This window comes from Sander lucioperca, chromosome 19, assembly GCF_008315115.2.
Source record: "Sander lucioperca isolate FBNREF2018 chromosome 19, SLUC_FBN_1.2, whole genome shotgun sequence".
Lineage (NCBI taxonomy): Eukaryota > Metazoa > Chordata > Actinopteri > Perciformes > Percidae > Sander > Sander lucioperca.
The window spans coordinates 23,009,823-23,036,185 of record NC_050191.1 but is presented as its reverse complement, the minus strand read 5'-3'; the positions used below and the strand labels follow the sequence as shown (position 1 = coordinate 23,036,185).

The 26,363-nt window shown below is 43.0% G+C and overlaps 1 protein-coding gene across 5 annotated transcripts in view; it reads left to right on the top strand.

The window, feature by feature from the left end:
• LOC116041933 (pleckstrin homology domain interacting protein) overlaps positions 1-25,581 on the top strand; it is a 44,207-nt gene extending 18,626 nt beyond the window's left edge. For 2 of the 5 annotated variants that reach the window (XM_031288001.2, XM_035995355.1), the window contains 25 exons: positions 954-1,082; positions 1,259-1,484; positions 2,223-2,345; positions 3,897-4,080; positions 4,368-4,470; positions 4,640-4,783; positions 5,938-6,035; positions 6,178-6,385; positions 6,557-6,667; positions 6,929-7,036; positions 7,906-8,030; positions 10,125-10,207; positions 10,374-10,485; positions 13,457-13,518; positions 13,723-13,878; positions 15,302-15,422; positions 15,567-15,692; positions 16,618-16,693; positions 17,137-17,196; positions 18,309-18,461; positions 19,172-19,324; positions 20,122-20,330; positions 20,427-20,668; positions 21,145-21,291; positions 22,051-25,581. In XM_031288001.2, the coding sequence (XP_031143861.1) occupies positions 954-1,082; positions 1,259-1,484; positions 2,223-2,345; positions 3,897-4,080; positions 4,368-4,470; positions 4,640-4,783; positions 5,938-6,035; positions 6,178-6,385; positions 6,557-6,667; positions 6,929-7,036; positions 7,906-8,030; positions 10,125-10,207; positions 10,374-10,485; positions 13,457-13,518; positions 13,723-13,878; positions 15,302-15,422; positions 15,567-15,692; positions 16,618-16,693; positions 17,137-17,196; positions 18,309-18,461; positions 19,172-19,324; positions 20,122-20,330; positions 20,427-20,668; positions 21,145-21,291; positions 22,051-22,778 (3,987 nt within the window). In that variant the 3' untranslated portion in view covers positions 22,779-25,581. The remainder of the gene's footprint in view (positions 1-953; positions 1,083-1,258; positions 1,485-2,222; positions 2,346-3,896; positions 4,081-4,367; positions 4,471-4,639; positions 4,784-5,937; positions 6,036-6,177; positions 6,386-6,556; positions 6,668-6,928; positions 7,037-7,905; positions 8,031-10,124; positions 10,208-10,373; positions 10,486-13,456; positions 13,519-13,722; positions 13,879-15,301; positions 15,423-15,566; positions 15,693-16,617; positions 16,694-17,136; positions 17,197-18,308; positions 18,462-19,171; positions 19,325-20,121; positions 20,331-20,426; positions 20,669-21,144; positions 21,292-22,050) is intronic. The other 3 variants (XR_004895882.1, XM_031288003.2, XM_031288002.2) reach the window with 3 other exon arrangements.
• The last annotated feature ends 782 nt before the right edge of the window (positions 25,582-26,363 follow it).

Genomic DNA, 26,363 nt, shown 5'->3' with positions numbered 1-26,363 from the left:
ATCTATGATGACAATCAATAAAAACCAACTCAAATGTATTAGAATTGCCCTTATTACAGCCAACAAATGTGTAGCTATGCATTGGAAAGATGTATCACCACCTATATTTGCTAGATGGACGAATGAACTGGCATCATGCATACCAAGTGAAAAGATTATGTATAATTTGAAGGGTAAACCTGGAGAGTTTCAAAAGATCTGGGGTGGTTTTCTAGCATATGTGGACATGGAGTCCACAATACAGTAATTCTTTTATATTTACACAATGTCAGGTGATGGTTAAACATGCTTATACAACATTTGGTGCGGTTTCTAGCTTTATTTTTTATTTGTTTTAAATTTCTTTTCTACCTCTCCCTGCTAGGTACGTCCTCTCTGCAACAGTTTTGTTTTAGGCTAATTTTGTTTTTGCTTGTTTGTTTTATGTTATACTGAAGGCTAGTATTCACTCTTACTTTTTTGACTTAGTACACACTCTGTAGGAATGTATGGTCAGACCTGTAGGGGTGGAGATATATTGTACAATATCCCTTCACACAGCTCTAGGGTTGTTATGTAAAAAATCCAATAAAGATATTGTTGAAAGAAATGTTTTCATCTTGTGATTGAATGGAGCGAACTAAAGGCAACAGGTGGCTGACCGTCAGAGCAGTTAGGGTTTTGTCTCTTTGATTTTCTGTTGGGGAGGTTTCTGCAGGTGGTGCTCTGTTTTTGTAATAGTCGACATCACTGCGCTCTTGCTGTCTATCAAACTCTACTTATGTCACTGTTGCTATTTTCATTTATTATTTAGGTAATATCCTGTAGCTTAATACTTGTAAGAACCATACATAGCAGCATATGGAATGGTGCATTTGATCTTGTGTACTAGACATTTTGAGTTGACTGTGTCTATGCCATACAATTGCCTGGTATTGTAATACTGTGATTTCTATCTCTCTCTCTCTGGATAGATCGAGGGCCAAGGCCACGGAGCGTTGTTTGACTGCAAATGTAGTCCAGATGGGCAACATTTTGCAGCCACCGACTCCCACGGACACCTGCTCATCTTTGGCTTTGGCTCCAGCAGCAAGTATGACAAGGTAATGCGACAAGCTCACAATGGCTTTAATATTTATACACATATCTGCAGCACCTGACATGTAACAACAACTCACTTAATTGATGTTATCGGTAATAAAAAAATGTCACTTTCCCAGAACAGTGGTGGGAAAAACAAATCTAAAATCTACCTTGTTACTTTCCTCCTGTGCTTCAGATAGCGGACCAGATGTTCTTCCACACCGACTACCGGCCACTGATCCGAGATGCCAACAACTACGTGCTGGACGAGCAGACGCAGCAGGCGCCACACCTGATGCCCCCTCCCTTCCTGGTGGATGTGGACGGGAACCCCCACCCACCCAGATACCAGCGGCTGGTGCCTGGCAGGGAGGGCTGCAGGGACGAGCAGCTCATCCCGCAGATGGGGGTCACTTCCTCAGGTACAGAGGCTGAAGTCAGACCTCTCGGGTGTGGTCTGGGGGCATGAGCTCAGTCGTAGTTGTACTCCTCCCTTGTGCGCTTCAGATCAGATCTTAACCTGGAGGTGACGCCGTCTTCTTCTGTCTAATCGTAACCCCTTCTGTCAGCTGATCAAAGACACTTTTGTCAAGCTGGTCATGTTGCTGACAAGAATGTCAAGAATGTCATGTTGAGCTATTCTCAAATGTGTTTAATGAGATGGCTTTTACTGAAACTACACCAGCATTGGCAATTTAAACCAGAATTAATAAGGCAATTAATAATCTTGGCAGGGATGCAAACAGAAACAGTAGTTTATGAAATGCATTAGTAGTGCACAGTGGAGGCAGGTGAAGGAGGCAAGGGGGGGGGAGGGAACAGGAATTTTCTTGTAAGACAATATGACTCGACATGCTCACAGTGTATAGAACAGTGTTAACCTAACATTGCCCTGCTGTCAGCTTTTAAAAAGCATTGTGGGTGTTGAGGTGACTGTAAAGGTTTTGGGGAAAAAACCCATCGCCTTTTTTTCTTCTTTGAAGTTGATGGTAGACCATTGTGACAAGCATACTATTTTTTTTAACTCCATTAAATAGAGACAGAAATGAATGCAATAAAGCAATGTGTACATCCAGTTGTTATGAGACAATAGTGGTCTTCTCTGTGTGCTCTTTCACTTTTAAAGTCTCTCTCTCTTACTCCATTGCTGTGTGTGTCAGGCCTGAACCAAGTGGTGAGCGAGCAGGCGGTGGATGGCTCCAGTCCTCTGGATACGATGATTCAGAGGCTGCAGCAGGAACAGGACCAAAGACTGGGAGCCAGTGACACCAGGTCCAACAGAGGTAAGGCTGTGTGTCACGACAGGGAGGTGGTATTAATGTAGTGTGGGCAGCTTCTCAGTGGGCTTGTCGTAGCAAGGACATTTTTCAGGGCAATTCAAATAGTTAATTCATTCATTGATAAGTCATTTGTATTTATCAAGTCACAGAAATTGCTTTCTGTCGTTTAGTTTGGAATTAGCGTATTTTGAAAGAAAAAAGATCTTCCATGGACATTTCATATGAAATATGCAACATACAAAATAATGAGAAACAAGCATTTTTGAGCAGCTCAGTGAGATTTACACAGAAAAACCAAAAAGTTTAACTAAACGCCCCTGTCTCAAAGAATCGGTGAATAGAGAACTGACGTTTACATAATACACTGTGTGTCCTCAGTGGGAACTTTGCCTTTGAGTGATGGAAACCTACAGTAGATCTAAATCCTCCATGTGTCTCCAGTCCTCCGGCGCTCCATTCTAACACAGCATACGCTATGAGAAGTTATTGCCTGCATGCAACCTGGCTTTATTAAATGGCAGCCTTCTTAGTGACAAACTCACGAGTGTCTTTATTGTATGCTTTATAAATTGCATTTGGTTTTTCAAATATAATTTCATAAACTCAGACTCCCCGCTAGTTAAAATCTTCGGTTACACTTGAAGGTATCTACATAAGAGTGAAATGACATTGTCATCAACGTGTCATAAACATTATAAACAAGTCATAAACATTTATGACATAACGCTTCTTTTAGTAAGTGTCATTCGTTTTTTTGTCATGACAAGTTATGGTTAGGGTTCATGTGTCATGAGAGTGTCATGTCACTCTTATGTAGATACCTTCAAGTAAAGTGTTACCAAATGATTAATGGTTTAAGACCTTTTTCAAGCAAAAATACCAAATATTTGCTGGTTCCAGCCTCTCAGATGTGAGGATTTGCTGCTTTTCTTCGACTTATGTGAAAGTAAACTAAATAAATTTGGGTTTTCAACTGTCAAAATAAGCAATTTCAAGTCGTCACCTTGGGCTCTTGGAAATTCTAGTGGAAATACTATTATTAAAACCTAGCAGATTCATTGATAATTAATAAGCGTTAGCTGCAGCCTTTTTCACATTTATTTTAGAGCTGCAATTCTAATTTTCTCACTTTTAAAGGTCCTATGACATGCTGCTTTTTGGATACTTTTATATAGGCCTTAGTGGTCCCCTAATACTGTATCTGAAGTGTGGCCTTGACCAACTGCCATGTCTCTCTCTTTCTCATGGGCGGGCCAAATTCTCAACTCATATTAATGTTAAAAAACCTCATAAAGTGACATTTTCATGCCATGGGACCTTTAATACGATTTAAGTTATCTGCTATTACTCATAAGGTACACTGACATGTTTGTATATGCATGATATATGTACATGAGTGAATGATCTCCTAAAAACACATGGATGAGTTTGGTATCAGCATCCTCATCCTTTATCAAGCATGTTGATCACTAACAGCAGGTGTATCATTTAAATGCTGCTGACAAATAGAAAGCAAAAAAAAATGTTTCTCTCTTTGACATGTTCTTCCCTCAGGATCGGTGGGTTCGCCCACAGAGGTGCACTCCCCGCCCAACGTGGGTCTGCGTCGCAGCGGGCAGATCGAGGGCGTCCGCCAGATGCACAGCAACGCCCCGCGCAGCCAGATGGCCACAGAGGGAGACCTGGTGGCCTGGAGCCGCAGGGTGCTGGTCCCGGAGCTGGAGAACGCCTCTGTCAGGTAACACACAAACAGCGATACCACAAAGAGGAACTTGTTTTTGGACGTGATAGAAATAATTCATGTCATGACTCTGTGTGTGTGTGTGTGTGTGTGTGTGGGGGAGAGAGAGAGTTTTGGGTGTCATTAACACCTACACATACTAAAATGCCACTAAAATAACACTCAGCTCCCACACTGCACTCTGCCATATATTGCCTTTCTTGCAGCATTTCTTCCTCTGTAGGCTTTTAATGTCCTGCAAACTACTGTGTGTGTGTGTGTGTGTGTGTTTGTTTGTGGTGTAGGAGACAGATAAACTGGCGTGAGGCTAAAGGGGAAGAGGAGGTTAATATTTATCAGTCAGAGCGGAGGCGACGTACCATCCACTCTCTCCCCAAGGAGAGCAGGGTAAGTGCAATAACACTCACGCACACATTATTGTTTTACAGGAATATAATCAATTTTCTCGTAGACACTTTTTAATAAAGATTTCTTGTGTAAGTATAATTCCACTATCAGTACTCATATCGCCCTTTTTTGCCGTCTCCTTCCTGTCCGGCATCCTCTGCTGCCGCAGGTTCACCCGACATCCGAGTCGGTTGACGAGGGGAGGAGGAGCCAGGGTAACCACGGCTACCACACACGTGCAGCTATGGAGGAGACGAGCCGCCAGAGCGCCGAGGCTGCCGATGACGATGAAAGCACCTCAGAGGTAGACACGGTACGGTCTTATTTTGAATTTAGTTTCATACTTTATGGGGGAGCCACGTGGTAAAGCCTTCTCTAAAACACAGATGACTTCTTCATAAAACAGATCTGAATTGTAGTTTTTGTAGGTCGATTGCAATGTTTTTCAGACAGGCAGTAAAATCAGTTTTTTCTTTTTTCTTCAACTCGAGGCATTTTTCCCATTTTTTTGTTGGCTCATCTAGTTTGTTATAACTGCTTTTGTACTATTCCAATTTTAGATCAGCAGATTTCACTAAAGACTCTCTATTCAGACTTTGCTAGCTTGTTAACTTGTTCTGCCCGCTGGGACTTGAGCTCTCTGGAGAACAATTATGGACTGCTAGTGCTGTGAAATGTAACATGAATATGAGCATTTAATATATGTATATTGATGGATTAGACTCTTTGTCTTTTTGCTCTTTGTGTTCATGTTCCAAAAAGGACGCCCTGTCATAAAAGCAAACAGTTAAGACCTTAAAGATATGATAAAATATAATATATATATATATATATATATATATATATATATATATATATATATATATATATATATATAATCTATAATATAAGAAAGATATAGTAAAAACACTAGGGGTACACAATTCAGAAAATGTCACTATTCGATTCAATATTGATTCTTGATTAAAAAAAACGATTCACAGTATGTACATGTAGTTACTTTTCCCATGTATGTATGTATGTATGTATATATATCTTATACATCCCTTAGTACATTCATGTGGATTTTTTATTTAGTTTATTTAGTATCTTTTATTGTCCATATTATTCATGTGGATTTATTTATTTGTTATTTTAACATCCTGTTATGATGTATGTGTATGTCTGTAAGCTACTGGGACCTTGAATTTCCCCTTGGAATCTATCTATCTATCTATCTATCTATCTATCTATCTATCTATCTATCTATCTATCTATCTATCTATCATATGATTGCAGTAGACATGCAATAAAAAAAAGTAGTTTTGCTCAGTACCATTTATCTTTTGTTGAAAACAGCTTAGCTTACAAGTGTGACTATGATAGACAAAGACTTGTCTTTATTATACAGTGCCTTCCTTTTCATGGATTCCATTTGTCTTTCTGTTCTTCATTTGAGTGCTCACATTAAATGATGTGTGTTGCCAGGGAGAGGTAGAGGTTCGGCAAACCAACGGGCATTCCTCCTCCGAGGAGAAGGAAGAGGAACCAAAGGAGCCCTGGCCGGATGACCACAGTAGTTCAAGGTAAGGTACACACAGTACATCTCACACATTTATCATATTGACTATCTCCTACAGAGATCTCCACACGTTACACGCAAACCGAAACATAAACACACACAGATGGTTCTGTGTGTTGAATCTTCTCTCTGCCGTGCGTTCGCAGTGACTACTCCAGCGATTACTCCGACTGGACAGCGGACGCGGGGATCAACCTTGAACCGCCCAAGAAGAGCGTGAAAGTGAAAAAGAAAAGCAGCAGCTCAGAGGAAGACGGAGAGAAGAAAAGGGACGGGAAGAAAGAAAGAAAGAAGGATAAAGCAGACAAGGACGGCGCGTTACCAAAGAAGAAGCAGCCAAAGGAGAAGAGGAAGGTTTGTCATTAAAAAACGGCTCTTTGACCAAATAGTGGGTTCTACACAAGTAGAAGTACATTGTTTTTCATATACATTTTTGAAGTAAAAAAGAAATGTAACATAATGCAAAACTTCCAATTTCTGAAAGAAGTGTTACTGAATATATTTGTTCCGTTGTGTGTCATTCAGAGGGCCGAGTTTCAAGAGCAAGGGCTAACTCTGGAGGAGTGGCTTCCTTCTGCCTGGATCACAGACACGGTCCCCCGGAGATGTCCCTACATACCCCAGATGGGAGACGAGGTACACGCCGCCTGTTGTCCTCACCACATGTCTGCTCATACCACAACACTGGCACATGTTTTACATAGCAACAAGACTAGTCTGCACCAAAGTTAGCGGCCCCATGAGGCTGCGATGGCCAGTACACACTGGAAAATAAGGGGTACACTGGCACTGCAATCCTCCGCAGCTACAGTTACATTCCAGAACAATAGACATAATGTACCAGGAAATAAGTATGTGGTATGTGGTATACTTGAAATGATGTATGTGTGTGTGCAGGTATACTACTTCAGACAGGGCCATGAAGCCTATGTGGAGATGGCCAAACAAAAAAAGATTTACAGCATCAACGCTAAGAAGCAGCCCTGGCACAAGATGGAGCTACGGGTAAGGAACACTCTGACAAAGATGGATGTAAGACTCTCTGAAGAGAGACAGGGCTCTTGGGATCCCATGTATCGACAGTTTATACGGTCTGTTTATTTGTGTGCAGTGCCACGCAACCACTGAGGTGCTTCACATATGTAGATGAACTGCATTTGTACAGATACATTATTAACAAGTCATTAAGAACATACAGATATTTTCAGTAACATTTCTCGTTTAAGGATGTTTCCAAAGTAATGGCTAGAGTAGTAGAGATAAAAGAAAGAATGACACACATTCTTCATAGCAGAATGAAGTCTGTTTGCAGACTTCTTAACCACAGACACTTGGTTTCACTTTCATGTGGACTTTAATCTCCTCTCTGTCCTAAAAATATACCGCCACTAAAAGACAGCACAGTACAAAGTGTCCTCTTTTTTTTTTAAGTAACAGCTTATAGGATTGCATATTTTACTTGGTTTATTTTTCACAACTTTTCCATGTGTGGAGCCAGAAATAGCGATTTCAGGGCAGACAGCAGACCATAATGCATTGCAGGCACAGTGTGCATCTTCATGAATGTATTGCCTGTAGTGTGTGAAATGCAGCGTTCTTTTCTATATGTGTTTTTTGTAATTTAAACAAGCAGGCATGGTAAAACTAAAGCATTACTCTCTCCAGTTTCAGTTTTGCTCAGCTGGAACTTCCTGTAGCATTGCTTACACACATTACTTACCTACATAATGCACCACGTGTGCATTATGTATATACATAGAGTGTATTGGACTATGTTTGAGCTAACAGGGCTCCAAGGTATGTGAATGACTTTTCCTGAGAGGTAATTAGTTGTATCACATTGCATTATTTGTTCTTTAATTTGTGGTGTTCAGGAGCAGGAATTGATGAAGATAGTTGGCATCAAGTATGAGGTTGGCTTGCCCACACTGTGCTGTCTGAAGCTTTCCTTCCTGGACCCTGATACGGGCAAACTGACCGGAGGATCCTTCTCTATGAAGTAAGTGTAACGGGTGGGCGTTAAAGCTGAGGTAGGCACTTTATTTTTGGCGTTGTTGGGCAAACATTCCATAATGATCTTTCAGCACATTGTAGTTTTCAGGCTTTAGAAAATCTAGTAGTGACGGGAGACTTTGGTCAATCCCAGGTCATTTCAGAGAGAGAGAGAGAGAGAGAGAGAGAGAGAGAGAGAGAGAGAGAGAGAGAGCGAGAGCTACAGGAAGAGGTCTTTCTACCCACTGCAGCTTTAAATCTCTTTTATACCGCTAATAGTGGTGACAGCCAACAGTCTCAGTGTTGTGTTCTGATAATGGTGGTGGACTAACACTTTACACACAGCCACACGTACGCGCACACACACACACACACACACACACACACACACACACACACACACACACACACACACACTAATGTAGATACACAGACAGCTCCGTTGGCGATTCAGTTATGATTTGTTTATTGCTTACAAGCACTTCAGGATCTGGGGATTACAAGTCTGGACCGAGTAAAAATTATTCATTGTTAAATACAATCATAATCAAAGGAAAGTTACAATACTAATGAATGATTTCTATAGCTAAATATCCATTAACTGACAAACTATAGGACAAACGGTCTAACCTTGAACAGAATCAAAGATTTCTAGCGTTATTACAAATTACACAAAGATACTACTGATACAGATGGATCCGTACAGATCAATACACACCGATAATCACTCTGGATTTTAATATAGTTACTGTCTCTCTCAGATAGGCTATACTTTCATGTTTACAGGTTTTATTTAACACTCACACACTCACATGGGGGATACAAACCCGGTCTGACTTGTTCCCCCGGTGATGGCCTTTATAGCTGCATCGTTACCTTGGATACGGTGTAGCCTGGTATTAAACAGGTAATATACAGTAACAGCATAAAGAATTGAAAATAACAAAAATATGTACACCTTACAACGATCACATAAAGGTACATGGTATGACAAAATAAAATTCCATATTACAAGCTTGGCTGTTAGACATAGTAACCATTTAAAGCTCCATTCATGTATTTCATGTAACATGCAAGAGGCATATGTTACATAAGCAAGCCACTCTGTCTCCACAAGATCTTCAGAGGGTCTGCGGCTTTTTGATAAGAAATTGTCAAGCTCAAGTGTTTGACGATTAACTTTTAAGAGTAAGTGTTGATACTTGCATCACGGCACTCTTGGTTATTGTATATGATATATTTGCTACTTCACAATGTGACATATTCTATCCTACGGATTTATCACCGCTAAGAAGCGCTTTCTCCTATTGCGGAAGAAGAATGAAGTGCCTACTGTTAAACTCTGGCAAACTGAGTTGGCAGAAAATCTGCATTCTTTTATTTATTCTTAAAGACAAACTCTGGGAATTTGAGAAGATTTTTTTTACCCTTTCATTTTCTCCCTGAAAGGCTCAAATAAATCAAACCCTGTATATAACTTACGCTACATGCAACATTAGGTAACACTCCTGTGGAGGGTTGGGGGGGGGAAACGACGACTGTGAATCACTATGTACTTTGTGATGTGAAAATTGTCCTATTCTGTTGAAAATTGATATGTTAGTAGTTAAGTTCACGGATATTGTAAGCTGTAATGTTTGTTTGCTTTAAAAAAAAAAAAAAAAAAAAACTGACACAGGTTTATCTGGATGCCATGTCTGATGAGGACCCTGCTCTTCACAATAAAAATGTTTGAAACAATGTGACATATCCTAATCTTAGTTGAAGCCTGTGACAATTTTTTCCCCCAACGATATGCAGATTTTCTGTGCCGACAGTGTTAAAGTATTCTCTGATGTAATCTATGTGTCTCCCTCTTCTTCTTCTTCTTCTATTTATTTTTCTAATTCATTTTCATCAAGACAAGACAGTAGCTATACAACATTTAATTAAGTCATCTTGACTGACATCACAAAGTAAAGACTGTTATGGGAATGTTAAACTGCTACTACAAATGGGATGTGTTTGATTTGTTTTACCCTGTTAATACGGCTGCTCCATTCATTTTTTTGTTACTTTGTTGCAATCTTTGACTTAATGTGATGTTTTTGTCTTGTTGCAGATACCACGACATGCCTGATGTAATCGACTTCCTGATACTGCGGCAGCAGTTTGACAATGCCAGAAGGAGGCAGTGGAGTATAGGTCAGTCCAGTTTTCCTTTGCAGTTTCTAGATTAAATTACAAAGTCAACTGATGTTTTCTTGTAAAGACCTAAACTAGGTTTATGTGTGTGTGTGTGTGTGTGTGTGTGTGTGTGCGTGTGCGTGTGTGTGTGTGTGTGTGTGTGTGTGTGTGTGTGTGTGTGTAGGCGACAGGTTTCGGTCAGTGATTGACGATGCTTGGTGGTTTGGGACCATTGAGAGCCAGGAGCCCTACCAGCCTCAGTATTCTGACAGCCTGTTTCAGTGCTACAATGTCTGGTATGATCACAGCTTTTCTTTTTAACGGCAGTTTCAATTAAAGCACTGCACACTATCTCATTTTCACGTGATATATCTGTTGGATTTGCATTAGCAAGGAGATCCATTGTATTATAGTTCCTGATTTCTCCATTAGTTGCATCAACAAATGATAAGTCTGCGTAAAGGCACGTTGAGACCAGGAAACAGCGATCCGGCCATTTTCCGCAGGGTGTGCAGAATGGGTGATTGGGAGGTGGGGAATGGCCCGTTTGTGTGACGTCCTTTTGTTATTTAACCCCCCCAATGTAGCACAAGTAGACTTTATATTTCACAATTACTGTTTTTCATCAGATCGTTAGATAGATCTCGACGTTTCCGACTGCACTTGAAGGCAGCTTCATTTCATGGAGAATGAGAGAAGAAAAGAGACGAAGCGACTGTGCTTTGTTGTTGTGGCAAACATTCAGCTTTTACACAAACTCCTGGGCCTTTCAATGCTTGTGTTTTGTTTTTTTACCCTCTTAGGCTATGTTCACATTTGGTGTCTTTTTTTAAGGCTGCCAGCGTCTGTTTTACATTATAATCCCATGGAGTAAACCGTGTTTTCAAAAAAAGACGTGAGCGCTTTTTTAAACGCCACCGCCAACTTTTTTTCTGCAGCTCAGGGCTTCTTTTTTGTGGCATTTGTTTTAGGCCTTTATTATGACAGGACAGCTTAGACATGAAAGGGGAGAGAGAAGGGAATGGCATGCAGCAAAGGGCCGCATGTCGGAGTTGAACCTGCGGCTGCTGCGTCGAGGACTGAGCCTCTGTATATGGGCGCGCGCTGTACCAGGCGAGCCACCCAGGCACCCCAGGGCTTCTTTTTGAAGTTGAAAAAAGTTCAACTTTTCTGAAAAAAAAAAAAAAAAAAAACGCCCTACATCAAGCGCTTTTTTGACAGGCGACCAATGACAAGCGGAGTAGCCAGACCTGTCGTTTTCATAACAACAAGAAAAACTTGTAGTCAGAGCACAGCGAGTTATATGGTGCTCCCTGTACAGGGAACTCACTTTGTTTTATGTAACATTAGTAGCACCGCTCTGTCTCTCTCTGTTCTTTCTCTAGCTCGCTCGGCCACTTTGTTTTATCAAACGTTAGCACCGCTCCACATAGCGCTCTAGGATACTGTAGCTGTAACTGTTGTTATAGCAAAAAAAAGATGCTCTCGGCTGCTTTTTGGAACCAAAATGCTGCCAGCTTTTCTTTTCTTTTTTTTTTTTTTTTTACTACAAAAGTGCCCTAGTCAACTTTTTCTTGTCAAAAAAGTGTGAACATAGCCTTAGTGTTTTCAAACTTTCTTGTGGCAGCGATAGAGGCAGTGATGTTTCCAGTTTACTGTATAGATCTCTCACACCGCCTCAAAACAGACTGACAAGTTTATTCGCTGGTTACATGATTGGCCACCGCAGCGTGACATCTGGTTGCCTTTCTGCAAAAGTCTCCCCCTTTGGCACCCACCGGCAGACTAAACGTGCTACCATCATTCAAAATGAATGGGCTGACCTGTGTTATTGCACGCCGTCTGACAGCTGGCGCAGGCAGTGTAAATGCATGCTAACCCCATTTGACAAACTGTAAACAGGCAGTGGGGGCAGAAACGAAAACTGATATAATGTGTGGGAAACAGAAAGGAAAAGACGAGCTTCAGAGGAATGATACAAACGAGACCAAAATAAGTCAAACTCGGAAAAAACCTCGCGGGTGGTGGTGAGGAAAAAGGAAATAGTGTGTGTGTAGTGTCTGCTGTCATACTCCAAGGTATGAATGAAAATGGCATACCTTGCAAATGATATGTTGCCATAGTTATAGCACTGCAGGGTAAAGCCAGATATGTATTCAACCCCTGAAACAACACAACAAAATGCAACATTACAAAACTAGAAATGTCATTATTAACTACCAGAAGATGTACGCTACCCTCCTGACAATGTGCATAACATGACCCTATACTGTATGACTATACAGTATGACATTATACGTGGAGCGTATTCAACGCTATATATGGAGCGCACTCGGCAAGCGCTCATACGTTCATACATACATAGGTACGGGGAGGTTAGAGAAGAAGTATGGGTTGAAAATTGTAATCTAGTGGGAAAACCGTGACTGGAGCAGTCATTTTGAGAAATTTAACTTGGAATTTAGAGATTGGCTTTTTGAAAACACTAAAGTTTGCTACTGCAAAAGTGTGAAAACTTTGACTCTGTACTGTACAGTTGGTCTCGTGACATCTGACTGAATCCTGGGGTTGAATGAGTTTTTAGATCTGACTTTCCAGAAATGTAAAACTTAATTGAAATGATTTACATTATTGTAAATTTTTTTGGGGGCATTTCCACCTTTAATGGATAGAACAGCTAGACATGAAAGGGGAAGAGAGAGGGGAAAGACATGCAGGAAGTTGTCACAGGTCGGACTCGAACCCTGGACCTTCTGCGTCGAGGAATACACCTCTATCTACGTGCGCCTGCTCTACCAACTGAGCTAACCTGGCCAGAAATGATTTACATTATTAAGTGGAATTCGTCTACTTGGACAAGGCAAATGTAGACAAACAGCTTCCTGTGATTATGCCACCGACACCTCCTCTCACAACACTCATTAACTGCACAAACACCTCAAGGCTTGAATCATTTAGGAAACTTGATGAAAACAATTCTGTTTTGAATTTGACATTTACAGTGGCGCCAGCTAACTCTGCCCTTTGTTTTCCAATTGGAAACATTAATAAGCATATAGTCTGTTTGAGTTACTTTTTCTTGAGTGCTCACGGTCACACATTATTACAAAAACCTTGTTAGAGAATGATATTCACTTTATTCTGTGGGAGAGGGACGTCAGTGATGGCAAACGTCACCTGTGCGAAATAAAAAAATCAAGAAATTACAAACACAAGACTCCAATGCGATGATGTTGATGATTCATCTCAACACTTTTTCCCATCCAGCTGGGATAACGGAGACACAGAGAAGATGAGTCCCTGGGACATGGAGCCCATACCTGATGATGGTGATTCTCTCTAATACAGCCACACTAACACTGCACACACACACACACACACACACACACACACACACACACACACACACACACACACACACACACACACACACACACACACACACATTTGAACAAATTCAAATTGTATTTACACATTTAACATTTTACAATGTTGAGGGAATTTCTCTTTGGTTGCTTTTCTCTCCTGTGCAGCCACGTTCCCTGACGAGTTAGGCACCAGTGTCCCGCTGGTAGAAGAGGAACAGAAGGAGCTGCTGTACGTCCCACTGGATGGGGAATGGGGCTGCCGCACACGCGCAGAGGAGTGCGAACGCATCATCAAAGCCATCGACCAGCTCTGCACACTCGGTACGGCGTCATCAAAACCCTTCCCCCCCCCCCTTGAAAATAACAGAACCCTTATGTCATGTAAGCAGGGAAGTGAAGTTAAGCCACGGGGGCAACATTTCTCGTAAGGCAGTGGCAGCATGACTCAACGCGACACGAGTCAGCGCTCTGAGCTCACCAGCAAGAGCCTGGCAGGGCCACGGCCCCGATCTTAAAAGGACTAAGCTGCTAACACCATGAGCCTCATATTGAGGTGCTTGCTTGGATTCCTTTTAAGTGATGTAATATCATATTAGGAATAGGCTTTGTGGAACTGCAATCGTCCCAGTGGAAGAAAGCTGGTGTGAGGGCTCCCTCTAGTGACAGTTTGGTGATTAACCACACACACACACACACACACACACACACACACACACACAGGCACCAAGAGACAGCACACTTAATCCTTCTAGATCTCTCCTGTTACTCCTACGCTCCATGCTGCAGTTGGTTTACAGGCCAGGATTTATATGAACTCTCTTAGGTGCATCTAAATTTAGAGAAGAGTATTCCGAATGAGTAGCAAGGGGATAAAGCTGTGACGTTAGCATTGCTGTGAGGTGGTGGGAATCACCCGAGGCCTCACGATACAATATTATTGCAATTTTAAACATATTGCAATATTCTGCGATATATTGCAATTTATTACCTTTTTTCCCCCACTTCAAATTTTTCCCAATTTCTAATTATGTCCCCAAAAAGAAAACTTTATCAACATGTTTTACCTAAAAAGATACATTTCTCTGTTTGTTCATCCCCCACCCCTAATCGCTGTTGTAATGGTGCGTTCCATTTGTACTCGAAAGTCTGAATCTCGGAGTTCTAAATCGGAAACAGGGCCCCTGAAGTCAGATTTCCAAGTTGGGAAGTCGGAACGACCTCAAAGTACCCCGAGCAGGCCGACCTCGAAATCCAACATGGTAACGGTAGTGAAAGCTGTGGTAATATACAGTTTATAAGCACTTCTGTCTTATTTGTGTATCACTAAATCAGTCTTAAACACAGTACTGTCCAACTTCTATCTGTGGACATGTTGTAACGCTGTTTGTATGCACCTAATACAGCCTAATGCATTGTTATCAACTGGTATTGCTAACAATGGCTAACCTGGATAGAGCAAACCCCACAGTGAAATTCGACTTGCTTTAATGGAGCGCGGTCAACTCGGGTGTGACGTCATTCCCAGCTCCGGCTTCCGACTTCAGCGGTAAAAGGAGCGCATTACAATACTTGAACTATGCAGGTTATTTTATTTAGAAGGAGTCTATATCTCATAGACAAGATACCCACCTTTTGTTGAATGTGTTACTGAATGTCTGTTACAGCCGATGTGTTCCAGATAATAATTTTCTCTTTTTGTGTGTTCACATGTCTTTCATCCACCGTCCAAACGTGCCACCCTCAGATGTTGCCGCGCCATTTGCCTTTCCAGTGGACCTGCAAGCTTACCCCACATACTGCACAGTAGTGGCCTACGTCACCGACTTGAGCACCATACGGGAGAGGCTGGTCAACCGCTTCTACAGGTACCGCACATTAGGACGTGTTTGAGTAAAAGAAGACACAGTGTGTGTGTGTGTGTGTGTGTGTGTATGTGTGTGAGAGAGAGAGAGAGAGAGAGAATAGAGAATGAAATACACACTCAACACATTTTTATCTTTCATTCTCAGGCGACTGTCCTCTCTGATGTGGGAGGTTCGTTACATCGAACATAACGCACAAACATTCAACGAGCCCGGATCATTCATTGTCACTACCGCCAAGTTTGTCTCTGACCTCATGCTGCAATTCATTAAGTGAGTACAGTACGATTAATTCTAAAGCCTGCATGTAGTTTGAGAGGAAAAATAATGTAGCGTCTATTAACAAAATGTTAATTAAAGTGCCCATATTATGAAAAAATTGCTTTTTCTGGGATTTGGGGGTGTTATTTTGTGTCTCTGGTGTTTCCACACGCATACAAACTTTGAAAAAAAAAAAAAAACATCTGTGCTGTTTTGAGTGAGATACTGGTTTTTGAATGTGTCCTACCTTCAGTTTCCGGGTGAGCTGTTCAAAATCTGCAGGGTTTTCTACGTCACTAGCCGAGACGAGGGGCCTAGGGGGCTAACCGTTAGCATGCTAGCTCGTTCTCAATGGCAAAACACTGCTACAACACACACAAGTTCACCCTAATCTACAAAATGCATTGTATAGAACTATTATTCACTACATACTATTCCACACAAAGTTGGAAGTGCGCCCTCGTTTAGAAGAAGTCTCCCGGCTAATCCTGCCTTGTACAGGCCGAAGTTGCAGAAACAGCTAGCTCATGTGATCCTTACCTAGCTACTGCGCATGTGCGACTGACAACAAAGATGTTACAGAAGGTGAGATGTCTCACTCTGTAGCTAAAACAGAGACCTGAACACACAGGGGGAAAAGAGGAGCTGCAGCAATGTGCAGTACAACAAAAATATGGTGTTTTTTGAAAATTAAACCACATAAACCTATTCTGGTACAATCTGAAATTACAATTATGAAGCTGAAAATGAGCATAATATGAGCACTTTAACCAGTTCATGTGTTTTTTTACTTAAAGCACTCGATTTACAAAACCAAATCGGTTATCAAGAACTTCTAGTTAAGAATAAAGATTATTTTCCACGTTTCCACTTTAAACGTCCCACAACATTTGCACACAGATTCATTTCTGATCTCATCTTCTTTTTTAATCTTCAGGGACCAAAATCTGACGGACCTCAAGCCCCTTTACAAAACTATGAAGAAGGCTACCTTCTCTGACTCTGAAGATGAGGTGCGTGTGCATATATTCATGTTTACACTCCCATTTGTCCTGAACATGTTGCTTTTTAGGGTTAGGGTTATGATGATTGATGATTATAATATGGTTTATGTCATTTGTATATAAAAACAAAAAGCTTACTTTCACTAGTTCACACATTTTTCTTCCTAATTCCAAAACATGTCGTGAATTGGATATTGTATTGCATAGATCACAGCAACAAAAGTGCTATATAAAGAATGCTGCCGTCACGAACAGTATTTACAATAATCTGATTTGAACTCTCAGTTGATCTTGTTTGGCAGCTCAAAGACTCCATTACACACAAGAGTTAAATTATGTTACACCTGAAAGGCAGTTGGGAGCTGAAATAATGAAATATTCTATGGTGGAGCAGCCTCAGCAGAGCACAATAGCCTCACCTTTATTTAACTCCCCTTTTCTTATCTGTTCAGGACGACGAGGAAGAGGATGAGGATACTAATACTCCTGGAACATCCACACGAAACCATAAGGTAACAATATCTGACAGCAACGCCGTGTTCTCTTACATCCTCGACTGCAGTCCACATGAGTTAAAGAAAAAGAAGAAGAAGAAGAAGAGATACTTTATTGATCCCCAGGGGGGGAAATTACATGTTTACACTCTGTTGATCTATTACATGTTACCCACAGGCCCGAAATACACACACATGCACAAGCAAGACCTATACATTAGAGTCCGGATCGGGGCTGAATTTTTCTGTCCGAGCCTGGCCCGCGTCCGACAGAGCCGTGACCGAACTCGGCCCGCGTCCGACAGGCATTAAGATATTTATATCCGAGCCCGACGCAGTTAAAATCTAATTTTTTTCTCATACTAATGACACATGTACGTTTGTTTGTGTGGAAAGCTTTTATTAAGCAACTGTAGGAAGGTATTCGGAAATGTCAACAGATGAGCGCATCAGCACACACGGGGCAACAAGCGCACGTTAATAAGCTGTTTAATTTAAAATGTTCAATGTGCTAACCTTTCCTGATTGCTTCGTTTCCGACCGTGATCAGAAAACCAGGAGAGACTCGTTACCTCCAGGGCCGACGTTATATAACGTTAGGGTTATATCCCGTTTCTGGAGAGCAGATGAACAAACTTGGCTTTCAGTCTGGGATTTATCTCGGACACCGCACACACTGTTGGCTACAAAACTTCGGGCTCGGTTCGGGTATCCATGCCTTACTATACATGCACTAATGGAGAGATGTCAGAGTGAGGGGCACAAGGGCACCTCAGCAGTGCCCAGGAGGTGAACTGTTTCTCTCCAGCTACCAGTCCACAGTCCGTACTTGGTCCGTATGGGGACTTGAACTGCGACCCTCTAGTTCTCAAGCCAAGTCCCGACGGACTGAGCTACCGCTGCCCCTTTGCCACATTGACAACAAGGTCTTTGAAGATTTGGCAACATACACAAATCAAAACATTTAAATTAAAATGTGTAAATTGTAGGATGTTTTTTTTTTTTAACCCTAAACAGGTATGGAATCACAAAAAATATGATTAGGAAAACACTTTTTTTCCTTGGTTTCCAGGAGGATAGGCTAGTACAGTAACTACAGTTACTTATATTTCCTCATTTTGTTTGTTTAGGGTCGTCGACCCACTCAGCGGCAACTGCGAACCCGACCCCCGTCATATGACCCTCATGCGTGGCGGGGCCGCTGTAAGGAGCTGCTGGACCTCATCTTTCAGTGTGAAGACTCGGAGCCCTTCAGAGAACCTGTGGACCTGCAGGAATACCCGGTACGTATGCAACAACTCTGCGTTTTCTTACTTGTGTGCGCATGTGAACTCTACCTCAACAAACGTCACCCTGGATGGGATCCGTGTTTAGCTCATTGTGATGTGTTTCCATTAGATTGATTTGCATTTTCAGTTAATTTGTCCTTGCATCTTGCTTTACCATCAGTCTGGGGCACAAGTGGCTACAGTTCAATGACTCAAGGAGTGGTAGTTTTTTAAAAGTTTTTTTTATGGGCATTTCCACCTTTAATGACAGGACAGTTCAGACATGAAAGGGGAGAGGGGGGGAAGACATGCAGGAAAACCGTCACCGGTCGGACCCGAACCCCAGACCCTCTGCATCGAGGAATAAACCTCTATATATGTGTGCCTGCTCTACCAACTGAGCTAACCTGGCCACAAGGAGTGGTAGTTTAAACGGATTGTTTGGTCTGAAGAACAGGCCTCTCCATTCAGCATCTGAAATAAAGACCAAATCTACTGGATGTGGTAGCTGTAAAGGAGGAACAGACTCTCGGTTTCAGTGGGCTAGAGTTCTCTTGTTAACAGACGAAAGGGTGGAATTCTTTTGCTTTTGGTTTAGGTTTTTTTTCAGTCTAAATCCCCCCAAATCTCTTACTCCTTTACCCTCACTTACCCTCTACTCTCCTCTTTATTCTGTTTTTGAAACCTGTAATTGAAATATCCCAACTTCCCTCTGCTGCTCTCAGGACTACCTGCAAATAGTTGACTCACCAATGGACTTTGGCACCGTTCTCAACACGCTCAAAGATGGAAAGTACCAATCTCCCATTGAGCTCTGCAAAGATGTCCGGCTCATTTTCAGCAATTCCAAAGCTTACACGCCCAGTAAGAAGTCTCGGGTGAGACACACGTGCACAAACACAGACTTACACACACTCTTTGAAACCATGGTGCATTAAGCCTAATATACCTTGCAGTGCTCTTATATTCAATGCTTTGATGAGCAAATGAAAGATAATTAAAATAATTAAAAATAATCGGTTCAGTCATTTATCCTCTTTTGTCTTAAGCCCAGTTCAGACCAAAGATTCGCGAGAACTACTTGCAATGTGCCGGTCTGCAACGTTCTGAAACCTGGCAGTTTACACTAACGCGACAAGACGAGACGGGGCATCATCTCCATAGCAACGACTCTCTGTACTTCCGTTCTACCTTCCAACTTTTCAGGCTTATATAAAATAAAGTATAAAAATATGAATGAGGAGAGTGCTAGTGAGATACTTGCTACAGTTGCATTTCTAGTAGCGCCGAAACGGCGAAAACATTTTATTTCTCCGATTCCCCGCTGCCTCTCTTCATTTACTCTCTAACTCGCTCAACCGCACTGGTGGGCGCTCTCCTAGCCTCTGCCCAAAACTCAACCAGCTGACAGTTTGTAACCGACTTGACTAACGCTATGAGTTGATTGGCTGTTGAAACAGGTGACGCCCCTCATGTTCTAAAACCAGCCACTGGCGACTTGACAAGCTGAGTCGCAGGCGACACTGGCTGGCTTGAGTCAAGCCGAAACGTGTTTAGACAGCTGCGAATTTTCCCTGCAACGTTCTAAAGCGGTTTCTGTCTCGACGCAAATCTTTGTTCTGAACTGGGCTTTAGTTTGGCGGTTGAATCAGTATATCCTTTATTGTGTCTCCAGATCTACAGTATGAGTCTGAGGCTCTCTGCGCTGTTTGAGGAGCACGTCAGCTCCATTCTGGCCGACTACAAAGCCATCCACGGCCTGACCAATAAACTGACCAGACAGGGAACAGACAGACAGACACGACACACTACGGACAGACAGACACGGCACGCCATGAAGAGGAGGAGGAGGAGCGAATCTCCAGCAAGCAGCACCGCGTCCAGGTAGAAGACAGGACATTTTATTTGGGGTTTTGGGGTCTTTTATGTGAATTAGGTGTGATCTTTTGATAATCTTCCTTCACCATCCTCTGCATCTAGTCCAGAGAGGAAGAGACGTGTATCATCCAGGGGGACAGGAAAAAAGGAGCCATCACCGCCACCTTCACGAGCCTCCTCTCTGAGACAGAGCATCCCCGTCAAACAGCCCCCTCAGCTGGTCAACGGGAAGGCTGACACAGCGGCCGCAGGGCGTACACGAAGTGCGGCGCGCCATTCTACACACTCTCCACCCTCCTCTTCCTCCTCACATAACGCTGGAAGCAGCACACAGAGCACAGCAGGTGAGATTGCTTAAAGATGTACGTTACTGTGCCCAGCCCTGAAATAGTCGCCTGTACTTGATTTAGAGTTCTGCGTTGAATCTTACGCCGTAGGTACGCATAGATACGGACCCCACGCTGTAGCCTAAGCCTGACGTGCACCTGCTCAGAAATGTGACTTTACGTCGCGGCTACGCAAGACCCGCACCAACTGTGATTGGTCCGCTTGGCCGTGGCTTGGTAAAGTCACATTTCCTTCTACTTCGTTACATCTGTTACTTTCAGACAGAGCCAGGCTAGCTGCTTCCCCCTGTTTCAGGTCTTTATGCTAAGCTAACCAGCCGCTGGCCTGGTATTTACCACGCGGACATGAGAGTGGAATCGATTTTCTTATTTTACTCTTGACAAGAAAGCAAAGTTTATCATCAAGAATTGACCACATGTAAGATATTACGCAATTAACCTCCTTTTATGGACTGTCTTTTTGCCATCGCCAGAGTCCACTCGCTCACTGAGGGCTCATAACTCTGTGTCAGCTTCAACAACCGCAGCGCCTCAAAGGGTGACACCCTCTCCAGCCGCAGACAGTAACAGTGGAGGAAGCACCCGGAGGAAACTCAGGACTCCTGTACGGCTCACACCTGGTAAGAGATAGTGTCACAAAGAACTCACCGTGTAATGCTTAGGCCGGTTACACACTGGATGCGTCGCGCGAGCGTGTCAGCTGCGTGGCATGTCCGTTTATATTTCGGCTCCCATGTTAACAGGTTGGAGCTTACACACTGCCTGCGTGACGTGCGTTTTCGCGTGCCTGCTAGAAATAGAACCGACGCCTATTTTTCATGCGACACGCAAGCGTGTTGGAAGCGTTTCCAGGCAAAATAGAATAGGAAAAGATGTTTATATGTCGTTTAGACACAAATACATATTAGTAAATGACATGTTGATGTTTGAAAGTCTCTAGGTTTTGATATAAATGCAGATATAAATGTAATTAAAAAAAAAAAGTTCTAATATTGCACCTGTCAATACAGAACAAAATATTCTATAAGCTATTTTGCCGTCAATACTGCCGACATTGTCTTTGCTGTAATCAGATCAATCTATATTTATTTTTAACATGGAATTTCATTTTATCAATGGGAAACATACATGTGTCCAGACAAGGCTAGCAGCAGCAGCGCCGCGTCAGACACGTTTCTGGTGTGCAAAGACAGAAAACGCCACGCAGCTGACACGCAACAGAAACGCCACGCTCACGCCACGCAGGCAGTGTGTAACCGGCCTTAGTTTTTATGATTAAAGTCATAAAATATCAATTTAATGTCACCTGCCGGCTATTGATGCATGTTCTCTTCCCTTTGCCCTGTGAATCAATGGCCACGCCCCCCCAACCCCCTCAGGATCTCCCGCCAGCCCTTCATCTCCGAGCACAGTCCACCTGAATGGCCACGGTAGTCATGTGACCCTGGGAGTCGGGAGGAGGGGGCGGAAATCCAAAGTGGAGCCACCGGCGAGTCCTCCAGAAGTCACGGCTCCGGGGAGCCCGTCGAGACCCAGAGGCCGCCCTCCGGGCAAGAAGAGAGGCAGGAAGAGCAAGCAGGAGCTGGAGGAGATGAGACGGAGCGGCAAGCGCAGGAGCTCCACCCCCGACGACGAGCTCGACCAATCGACGGGGGACGAAGGTGGGACGTCTTCTGCTCAGGAAACATCTGTGCTGTCGGACTCTGGCACGCCGTCGACACCGAGGCGGCGCGGCCGGCCCCGAGCGGTAAGGACTGACGAAGCCGCTCCTCCTCCTCCTCCTCCTCCTCCTGCTGAGTCACCGGAGCCATCTCCGCTGAGGAGGAGCAGCAGGAGGGCCAACGAAGAGGCCACGCCTCCTCCCCAGACTGCTCCTCAACGATCCAACCCGAGGGAGTCTCCAAATGAGGAGGAAGGAGACGAGGCGGGAGGGTCGATGCGCACACGTAACCAGGGGCGACGGTCGGCCTGGTACATGGAGGAGGACTCTGAGGAGGAGCAGAGGCAGCTGCTGTTTGAGGACTCGTCAATCACCTTCGGCACCTCCTCAAAGGGGCGTGTTCGCAAGCTGACAGAAAAGGCCAAAGCCAACCTCATAGGCTGGTAACCCGGGACAACGGAACAGACACACAGGATGTGAGGAGGAGGCTGACTGCCCTGACAGAGAAGAAATCTGCCTGAGATTTCTTAGCCTACGCGACGGAAGAGTAGTGGGCTGAGTTGAGGAAGTCATGCTTTGTGTGCATCTGTGTGCGCGTTAATGTGCGTGTACCGTCTGGGGAGCTGCTAGTCCAGCTGCTGCTATTCAGAGCTGTGGCGATGGAGAGACACAACAGCGCAGTTATCTGTCCACTCCTCCCTCCTCTTGGCCCAGAAAGTACATCACTACGCCAACTGTTGGCTTTCTGAATCATTTGTTCCACCTCCTCCTACATTATTGGTCCATGTTGGATCCAACAGGAGCTCACTGACTCCATTGCTGGTGGTCTCGTGACTCGCTCCTGTCCAGTGAACCACTTCTCCCCTCCGTCTGCCCTGAAAAACACCGCTGGTGTCTAACTGGGCACAACAGTAGTTGAACAGTTTTAGTACTTGAAAAAAATCCCAAGGAGAGCTGGGTGTATCTTATCTCACTCTTTGGACTTTTCGAGTGTCTCTGCTGGGTAGGTCAAAGACGCCCACTGAGCTGAAACTGCTAGGTCTGTGACGGATTACCCCCCCTCCCCCCACTTCTTCTTTCTTCCCACTCTTTTTTTATACAACCCCCCCGACTCTCTGCTTTTTCTAAGATTTGTACGTGATGATCGGCTCTCTGTTTTGGAAGTCTTACACGTCGGCTGACCTGAGTGTGTCTGCGCTAAAATACCAAATGGTGTACCTTTGTTGGTACTGTAGAACTGTAGGTTTTGTTTACTGTGGGTGTGTTTTTTTTTTTTTTTGCATGTTCATTAGAAAGAAAAAGCATCTCTTCCCCCCCCCCCCCATAAGCTGTTTTTACTGTGAGGAGAAAAGGATGCATGGGTGAAAGGGTCATTTATATGTCTCGATAGATCATGTTTCAAATGAGTCCTCAACATTAGCAATACCTTGTGCCTTTATGTCTTTGGTGTGTGTGTGTGTGTGTGTGTGTGTGTGTGTGTACGTGCGCGCGTGTGCTCGCGCGCGTGCGTGCTTGGCCTCTGCCCTGCAAAGTACATGTGCCTGTATGCGTACGGATAAGTTGTGACTACGTGAGTTTGCGTAACTGAAGGAGTGTGTGTGTGTGTGTTTTTATAACACAACTGAGTGCGTCATTCACTTTCAGCGTACAAACAGTGGCATACAGTTTGATCGTTGTGAAACCTCTCAAAGAAATGTATTTATAGCAGTTGGAGAAAAAAAAAAGACTTTACCGTTGTTGTAAAACCATTATTCATGTCAATATATTATCCTATAACCAACCTATCGTCAGTTTATACCTAAGGTACAGCCAGTGGAGCTTTGGGTGACTAGCTTTGAGATGCACTTACCACAGACCGGTTATCAATGCAGTCGTAGGGAGTAACCCAGTGTATTTTAAATATTGTTAACATATAAAAATGAACTTTTTAAATGTTGATATGTTTCTATGGTGACCACACACACACACACACACACACACACACACATCCACACACAATTCTGTCTCTCATGTTCTAGCACTTTCTCATGCCTGGAGCAAACAGGATCGAGCCAGATCAAACTGGATCGGACTGAATTTGGACGGAAAGCCCGAGAGAGAGATAGACAAGTCTTATATTCATCTTTCTGATTGTGTGCCTTCGCTACACTGGCATAGTGAATCCTCGGTTTCTGCTTTTGGGGCCTTTTTATTTTTTTTCCTTTTGTTTTCGTGGACTTCCTGGTTCTGCTCATTGCTGGGTTCAGAGAACTGGACTTCGGGGACTGGATGGGACCTGATTGGCTTGTATAATGAAAGAGAGAGAAAAGACTGAAAAATGAACAATCTGACTGGGGACAAACATAACATACGTCACTCTCTCGCTGTACACACAACCAATGGACTGAGTTTATAAAGATGACGGCTTCCAGTTTGAGCAGGTATCTGTTTTTACCCCAGCACAGAGCAACTGAATGCCCAAATCAGCCACTCGTGTTGTTGTTGTGGGTCTGACTGGGGAGAACTGGACGGTAGCATCTATATACACCTGGTTTGTTTTCATAGGTCTTTCTTGTCACATATTCATTGAACATATATCTCATCTGTTTATCATTGTTTTTTTTTTGTTATGGATTTGTCAATGCCAAATTCTGTCTTTGGGCACTGAAGTTTTTTAGAACATGGCTTTTGAATGTGTTTATTTTTCTGTCTCCACGGTGAGTGTGTTGAGCTCTTTCACGTATAACGTGTCAACTGTTTTCTGTCTGTGTCCCCGGCCATACAGGACAGCGTTTCAGTGACTAGATCTGTGGAGTTAGAATGGCGTTTTATACTCTTGTCGCACTTATTTGAGGATACAATTAACAACTGTTCTTTTTTTCCCACTCAGTCTGGCTTAACATTTACTTCACAAAGGATTTGTTTATATTGTGTATACAAAGAGTTTTATTCCAGATTGAGACAGCCTAAAACACTGACACCTTTCTTCACAAATGACCGTTGGCATGAGAGTAAATGTTATTATTGGGGTTTGCATTAAAGATAGGAAGCTAATGATCTTTGCCCACAAAACTGATGCATTTTAAGGGCAAATATAAACTCTTCGTGGGCACATAAAGCTTTGGGTTTTTTTTTTCTATCTCAGTTGCAAATAATCATATTTACATATATGCACAGATGATCATAAGTAGAGTGTGAAAACAAGATTTTAGACCCAGGCTTCTCAAACCTTAGGTATGAGCTCAAACATAAATGTTTACATGAGTCAACTTAAAAAAAAAAAAACAGTACTTGAGAATCCAAAATGTTTTTAATGGATTGATGCATTTTGAATCAGAAACAATTGTTGGCTAACCTTGCCCTAAATAGCAGGCATTGTATACCCAGTAAATAAGGGGATGGGCAGGGATGTGCGTTATTACCCTTCTGATTTCCCATTGAAATACTAGACTGATCTCAATAAGTGGCGTATGTATGACACGCCAATTCGTATGGCATTTTGGCGTGTTATCAAGACGCATAATTGTTTTTCAGCGTGTTTATCAACGCCGTTTGGCCTCCGTTGACCTACAATACATGTGACTTATGGCCGTAGCGAGTAGTATGAAAGGAGGGAGGTTGGTTGGGGTGGCAGATGGGTAAAACACAGGACTTTCACCCAGGAGAGCCGGGATCACGTGTGGCGTTTATCAACTGTTTTTTTTTTTTTTTTTTTTTTTTTTTTAAATAACATTCTTCCCCAATGTTCTTTTCCTAAACCCAACCGTTTTTTGTTTTCCTAAGCGTGTGACGGTCACCGTCGTGTTTTTGTCGTTTTTTTAGTGTTACTAAAGCCTTCCCCAAAGTTCTTTCCCTAAACCCAACTTTTTTATTTACACGTGTGTGACGTTGTTCTCGCGATAAGTGGTGTGTATATTTACATCCGCTGTATACAGCGCAGACATACACGTGGATAGCTCAAAATGCGTACAGATAACACGCCATTTGGCTTTAGGAAAGTGGCGTGTATGTTTACGCAAAGTCATGATGCCATGTTGGAAATACAGTCATCAC